An 8,262-nucleotide genomic window follows, 5' to 3' on the forward strand; every position below is an offset into this window, starting at 1 on the left:
AATCAGTTGACATTTCAAACCTCTCTATGGGGTGGCCAATTACCACCAAGTAGATTTTGATCAAATGTCTCACATTCTATTTAGAACAACACAGAGAACTCCTCCAACTATCAGAGCTGTTCTCCAATTGCTCAGCAAGGAGGGGCTTCCTCACTGGTGGTCTGGGTACTTTAGGCATCAGAAAATCATGGAGTTGGCCTTCTGAATTCCTGCAAGTGACATAGAGACACTATGGCCATGTCCAATGAGACCTCTCCTGTGACGGAGTTCCTTCTCCTGGGCCTCTCTGCCCATCCAAAGATGGAGAAAACGTTCTTAATGCTCATCCTGCTGATGTATCTGGTGATCCTGCTGGGCAATGGGGTCCTCATCCTGGTGACCCTACTTGACTCCTGCCTGCACACGCCCATGTACTTCTTCCTGGGGAACCTCTCCTTCCTGGACATCTGCTACACAAGCTCCTCAGTGCCCCTCATCCTTGATAGCTTCCTGACCCGCAGGAAAACCATCTCCTTCTCAGCCTGTGCAGTACAGATGTTCCTCTCCTTTGCTATGGGAGCCACGGCGTGTGTGCTCCTGAGCATGATGGCATTTGATCGCTACGTGGCCATCTGCAACCCTCTTAGGTACCCCGTGGTCATGAATAAGACTGTTTTTGTACCCATGGCTGCCGGTTCCTGGGTGGCTGGTAGTATCACCTCCATGGTACAGACATCCCTAGCAATGTGACTGCCCTTCTGTGGGGATAACATCATCAACCATTTCACCTGTGAGATCCTGGCTGTCCTGAAGTTGGCCTGTGCCAACATCTCCATCAATGTGGTCAGTATGGCCAGGGCCAATGTGCTCTTCCTGGGGGTTCCAGTTCTATTCATCTGTTTCTCCTATGTCTTCATCATTGCCACCATCCTGAGGATACCCTCGGCCGAGGGGAGGAAAAAGGCCTTCTCTACCTGCTCTGCCCACCTCACTGTCGTGGTCCTCTTCTACGGGACCATCCTCTTCATGTATGGGAAGCCCAAGTCTAAGGATGTGCTGGGTGCAGATAGGCAAGACCTTGCAGACAAGCCCATCTCTCTCTTCTATGGGGTGGTGACCCCCATGCTTAATCCCATCATCTACAGCCTGAGGAACAAGGATGTGAAGGCTGCTGTGAGGAACCTGCTACTTCAGAAACGCTTCACCCAGTGATGACAGAGGGATCCTGACAGTTCTATGCTCCCTGACTGCTCCCACCTGAGGTTCCCAGAGGATAAGATGAAGGCCCAGTTTCAACAGATTTATGTAGGTAAATCCCATTACACAGAATCTGATTACATAAAAGACTCTGTATAAACAGGAAGCATTGAATGCAGCTCCTCAAAAGTAGATTCTTGTTTGTCTAGCCTTATAATTCTCATTCTCTGTGATGGATACTGAACAAATGGATGTCAAGGATAAGTAACTCTTCAAATTTTTGTTGGTGAAGTAATGAAAAGTTCTAGTCTGTAGGTCTTCAATGCAATTGCTCCTTGGTTTCTTTCTTAGAACATATTTTAATAAATATTTACTTTTATATTACCTTTCAAATTCTTCCTACTCCGTATTAAATAAGTTTATATATTTTATTTATTAAGTAACAGTTTTATTTTTCTCCTCATCGTTCCTTTCTCCTTATTGTTATATTAATTCTCAAAACAAGTTCCTGAATTTTTCTCTTTCCACATTTCCATAAGTCCTCACTTGAAAAATCTTTCATATTCTTTGAGAAGAGAGGGGGGTGATGAAGGTGGTAAAGTTGATTCAAGGGCCAGAAACTCGGGCCTTTTTTATTTTCTCTTTTTGAAGATGTTGTTCATCCTGGGCTTTGTTCCCAGATACCAATGACATCCCATGGGTCATCAGAGTAGTATGAAAATTGAGATATGTCCAGGAGACTCATATGGCTTCTATTAACCACCGACCTGGCTTGACCAAGCATGCAGCCAAGTGGCAATAATCACTTGTTTTTCCACCTAAGAATCCCTAAAGCCATATAGGAGTCAGAAGGAGATGGAAGTTATGTCCAGCAGGGGACATCTAAGAATCACCCACACAATTGGTGAGGAATTCCAAAGCAGTTCTAAATAGTGATCAAACTAGAAATTTAGTTAAAAGAATGAGCAGAATAGAATCCTCTGACTATTGAACTTTTAATCCCATAGAAACAAACTAATAATGAAAATAAACAGTCTCTGCTGAAAAACAGATAATGCAGGAAGATGATGCTAATGTTAAAGAAAATTCTCAGTAGTCTTTTCAGTGGAAATCAAGAGGCTTTTGAGTTAATAAAACAAGAGCTGTCTATACAAAAGAGGCTAGGAGGAAAGATATCTTGTAGATAACATATTCTTGGGGGACAATTTTCATATTATTGTCAAATAAAATTCAAATAGAAATTATTTGAAGTAATTATTCTAAAAATTTTGATTAAAAACAACTTAAAGCCGGGCTCGGTGCTCAGCCTGTAATCCTGCGCCTCTGGGAGGCTGAGGTGAGTGGATTGGTTCGAGACCCGCCTGGGCAGGCAAGACCTCATCTCTACAATAAATCAAAAAATTAGCCGGGAGTGGTAGCTCGTGCCTGTAATTCCGGCTACTCGGAAGGCTGAGGCGGAAGGATCACCGGGGCCCAGGAGGTTGAGGCTGCGGTGGCCGGGAGCGACCACTGCACTCCAGTCTGAGTGACAGAATGAGACTCCAAAAACAACTTAAAGTGCTCTGCTAGACTTCAGGGGGGGAAAAAACTAAGAGATTTAAATTATTTGAGAAAAGATGAGCGGTACGGAAGAAAGACCAGGGGATTCATGGTGAAATTTATAAGGGGAAAACAGACCAGATGAGAGACAAATAACAATTAAAAAGAAAAAAAAAATCTTACTGAACAGAAGTTTTAGTTCTTTTGTTCATAAAGAATTCATCAATAGGTAAAAATTGTGGCAAAAGGCACAATTTATCTAGAGTCAAAGATAAATTTTGATTTCCATATGTAGCAGAATATTTCTGTACACAGAAGAAAACAAATTATCTAACAAGAAATGAGGATATGCCAGTCATTGGCCTCCTGCTCTGCAGCCCTACATGTAAAAGTCTACAGTAGAACACTATTTACAGTGTTCTGAGGAAAGTACGTTATGAGTTTGAATCTCTACACACAACTGACATTGAGAGATATGAAGGTTGAAAGACACTGGCTGACATGTGAAAACAAAGAAAGCACACACCTCTATAGTTTTTTCTGAAAAAGAATTTTGATTTAGGAAATTCTCCCAACAAACAGTTAAAAATAAATGATTGCAAGGATGGGATAGACATGGTATATAAGATACCTTAATGAATAATGAAGTGCATAAGACCTGTAAAGTCTAATCGATTTTTAATGCCAAATTTACAAAGATTGCATTTCCCATGAAAAGAGAAAAAAAATTATCAAACACATGACCCCAAATTTTCAGAGAACAGATCATTTTTGTGTTATCTGTGATTGTCAGCATATATAAAAATATGAAGACCTTATCAAATCATTTTATGCTTAACAGTTAACTCCTTGAGGGCAGTAACTATAACTGTCACGTGTATTTTTCTACCCTTCATATTAATTACGGTGATTGGTACATACTAAAGACTCAATAAATATTTGTTGAACAGTGAATGAGCATTCTGGAAATAAAACCTGACAAAGATCATGCAAAAAATATTTGACATAAATGAGTAATATTGTATTAAATACTAACTGATGAAAGCCAATATGTATTAAACTAATAATATGCATTACCAAGTGGCATCTTCTAGGGAATAGCAACATAGTTTAGCACTAGAAGACTTATTTATAACGTTTTTATAATGGAGAATTTTAAATCTATGCAAAAGTTGAAAGAATAGAATAATGAACTTTAGGTATCTTTAACCCAGATTCAATAATCACCTCATGGCATATCTTGATCAACCATACACCCACCTATGTCTCCCACTTCTGAATTATTCTGAAGTAAATCCCAGATTATCATAGTATTTCATTCTTTTTTTTTTTTTTTTGAGTTGGAGTCTCACTCGGTCACCCAGACTGGAGTGCAGTGGCCGCTCTCGGCCACCGCAGCCTTGCCTGCTGGGCTCTGGCGATCCTTCCACCTCACGCTTCCAAGTAGTTGGAATTACAGCATGCGCTACCATGCCCAGCTGATTTTTTGATTTATTGTAGAGATGAGGTCTCGCTGCCCAGGCGGGTCTCGAACCCGTGGGCTCAGGCAATCCACTCACTTCAGCCTCCCAAAGGTGTGGGATTACAGGCTGAGCCACCGAGCCCAGCTGTATTTCATTCTTAAATAGTTTAGTGTGTATCTATAATAAATAATACTCTTTCATTTAAACATATTTAAATTACCAATATCACAACTTTGAAAATCTTACTTATTAATATCACGAACTATTCCCTTACTGTTCACATTTACCCAAATGTCCTCTAAATGTCTTTTCGATTTGTTTATCTCAATTAAGATCTTTTAGAAAGTTCCATAGATTATAATTAATTGATAACTCTCTTTTAATCTATAGTTTCCCTATTGTCTCCTTTGTTTCCCCTGCCTCTCTCTCTCTCTCTCTCTCAGAAACCAACTTGTTTGTGTTGGAAAGTTTCCCACAGTATTCATTTTACTGATTGCTTCCCTGTGATGCATGTCTTCTGTATTTCCTGTATATCGGTAATTAGATCTAGAGACTCAAGAGTGTTTTCTTATTAGTGTAGATAAATTCCTAAGTCCTTTCTACATGACTTTGATAGTCTTGATGGATTCCTTGTTTTCTGGAATAAGAAGATAACCCAAGTTCAACTTTCATTTTTCCTGCTCCAGACTTGGAATCAGCCATTTCTCCAATGAACTGTGGTTATTTTCTTGGAAAACGATGCTTATAGAGCATAATCTGAATGCTAAAGGTACTCCTTGCAACTGGGTTTGTCATTGTTTCTAAGCCTTTTTCATGGAATGACCAGAAAATATAGTTTTGTTCTGTTTTTTTTTTTAAAGGTAAACTATATCATAAGTGCGCACTGATACTTCCATCTCAAATTCAGGAATATAGTTTCCAGGTAACCTCAATGACTTTATGTCTATAGGCCCTTCCTCATATGCCAAAAATCTTGGTACTCAGTGACACCAATGTAACTGTCCATTTGCTTTACTTTCCAAATATATACTTGTACACAATAGTCTCAGAATAACAACACCAACACAACCTTTATCAATATGAATATTTTTTAAATATTTTTAAAGATTCTGGATAATTTTTCTTCCTGCTTTTATTTTGGGTTTTTTGTTTTGTTTTGTTTTGTTATTTACCTTGTTTTCTGTTCCTTTTCTTCTTAGGCCAGCTCTTGCTAGATATGTACAAACTATTGTTTATTAAGGTTCTAACTGAAATAATTCCTTTCTTGCAGTTATACAATTTGATTTATATGTCTCATTGTTTTTGAATTTTGTTTTATTCCATCTGCTAATTATAAAAATACATGGTTGCAAAGTCAAATCTCTGAAAAGATATACTCAATTACACTCAATGAAATCTAACTTCGATTCCTATCCTCTTCATCCTGTTACCTTTCTCACTTATAGATAACCACTTTTCAAATTTAGTTGTTTATCCTTCCATTTAAAAAATGCAATATATAGATATAGTTATGGTCTCCCACATAAAAGCACACAATGCATACATTTTCCACATTGCCTTTTTCACTCAACAATGTTTCCCAGTGATCTGTTCATAGGTGTATAGTTCCCTACACTAAATCACTTTCTTTCCTCTAGGATTTTTCATTTTAGTAGATTTACTCTCTCAAATTATGTCACTAGTAAATTGTGAACATGTCCAAGATTTTATGAGGCGTAATAACAGAATAATTCACATTAGGAGTTAAGTTTGGGTGCTGATTCTGGCTCATTCTCAAATAGGTTACATGCTCCAGAGTAAGTCCCTTCCTCCCGGATTCACAGTTTCCACAGTTGTACAATGATCTTGGGTTATTCCCAGCTCTGAAATTATCCAATTCCCGTATAATAGCAATGTTTCTTTCAACCATGGGAGAATCACCAAGCAGCACCGGTGAAGGCTAAAGGAAATTGAACCAAGTAATGTCTTATACTAAAACTGTAGCACAGACCATGTCTTTCTCCTCAGCAGTCTATAGAGCTACTCTTATTTGCATCCTGCATACTCTCCAGTAACTCTGAGGTGTGTATCTGTGCCAGCACCACGGCCACCATATTGCTTACTCAGCACAGACAAAGCCGGCTTCTGATTGTCTCATGATCTCTGAAAAAGTCAAAAGATGTCACTTCTGTCTTCCAAAATGCTCATCCTCGTGAAAATAAATAATAGTTGGTTACTTGTTTTAATATTTTATTTGGCCGAATGAAAAATCAGCAACCCTCTGTCAGTTCTCCCATTTGTATTTTACTGGTGTGTGAAATCCAAAAGTCTATAAGCCATTAGGACAGACAACTCAACTACATAAGTTTATGAGTTTGTATAGATGCACCACAAGACTCAGAATTCAAACTAGATTAACCTTTCATACTAAAGACTGAAAATATGTCCTGCAATTGCATATTCTTCCTATGTATATTGAAATTTCATGTCATTACGTAAGAAAATAAATGTGTTTCTAAATCACTATGAATTTAGTTCAATGTTCATAATAAAAAATTTATTGCTTCAAAAAAAACCCTCCAAAACAAAATGCTCATTCTCAGAGACCCTGGAGGGGAATCCATCCCCTTTAGTTCAGCCTTTAATATCATTCACAATCTTCAGAATCCACTAAATTCCTTCTTACATCCTACCTTCTAACTAGACTACCCTAGTCTCCATTATGTATATCAATGCCCCACTACATTTCCAAACACTTTGCCTTTGAACTGTTTCCTGAGACTGGAATGCTTCCTCCTTCCCCACTTATTACCAGTGAAAATGCTACTTACTCTTTGAGAATCAGCCTACATATAACTTTCTTGGAAGAGACTTTCCTATTCTAAGTGAGGGCTATTTACTCCTTTCTTTGCCTTTCTGTAACATGTTGCTCCTAATACAAATGTAGCACTGACCTTACTAGGCCTTTTTTGCATTGTGAATATACCAGTCTCCTTTAAACTGTGAGCTCCTTAAGAACAGGGCACATATTTGACTTGTTTCTACTCAGTCATCTTAATTGCCCACCACAGAACTTGGCACATAGTAGGATCTCAATAAATGTTTATTAAAATGAAACTTTTGGGGAGCCAGCCATGGAGGCCCACCTGAGTGTTAGGGATCCAGGCAGGCTGTGGACCCTGAGACCACTAGAACGAGTTCAGGAGCTGAAGGCCCATTCCCTCTTCCCTTCTTTGCTGTTTGGCATGATCCACTAGCAGGGACTTTGATGATCTAAGCATGAAGTTCTGAGAGTATAACAGGCATGGCTTACTTTAGGAGTCCTTTGTTCCCGTTTCTCAGACTGTGGTTTCGGGTTTAAACTTAACATAATTCAAACTCAGGTCACATTTGGAAGCCTTTAATACGGTACAAGCTTCTTTTAAGATTTAATAGTATATTTGTAGAATTAGTATATACATACAAAGTGCTGTTTCAACCTTAATAACACAGATAAATATCTAGAGCTACTAGAAACGGCCCAGCACAAACTTTGGGCTGGGCCACATTCCTAAAGGCCCAGCACGAACTTTTGGGCTGGGCCACATTCCTGAGGGCCCAGTGCGTACCTTGGACTAGGCTGCTTTCTTTTAAACCGGTTTTTAGTTACAGTTAGTATAGGGTTTTTTCTACTTATTATAGAAATTGAATTTATTTTATTAATAGAAAGTATTGTAGAATAGGTTATGCTACGTCAGTGAATTATGTCAGTTCAAGCATGATCAAACATTGATATTTTGAGGTTTAATAAGAATACAGCTAACTTTAGAAATTACATTGTTTCCACTTCTACATTTGCGGTTTTGGTTTTAATACAATTTACAGTTTATACTTGGGTTTTATTTTTTAGAAACTTTATTGCTGATGATCAGGATTAGGAATTAGAAACTTTTATAAAAGTTAAAATAGATTTATAGGATTTCGGAACAGTCATTTTGATAAGAGATTGTAACCAATTGTTCCCAGAAACGGCCCAGCATGATCTTTTGACTAAGCCACATTCCTTAGGAATTGGTTTGGGCTATAATTAAGAGTTTCTATAGTGTAGGTAGAATTAGCGTAAAAT

General features: G+C 38.3%; 1 protein-coding gene across 1 annotated transcript; it reads left to right on the top strand.

Moving 5' to 3' along the window:
- Window positions 1-231: 231 nt before the first annotated feature.
- On the top strand, window positions 232-1,191 carry LOC103265453 (olfactory receptor 13C7-like). Its single transcript, XM_008063116.1, is given in 1 exon segment — window positions 232-1,191. A coding segment is annotated over 1 exon segment (960 nt).
- The last annotated feature ends 7,071 nt before the right edge of the window (window positions 1,192-8,262 follow it).

Source organism: Carlito syrichta, unplaced genomic scaffold (assembly GCF_000164805.1).
Source record: "Carlito syrichta isolate Samal-C Ts95f unplaced genomic scaffold, Tarsius_syrichta-2.0.1 Scaffold306593, whole genome shotgun sequence".
In the NCBI taxonomy this organism is placed as follows: Eukaryota; Metazoa; Chordata; class Mammalia; order Primates; family Tarsiidae; genus Carlito; species Carlito syrichta.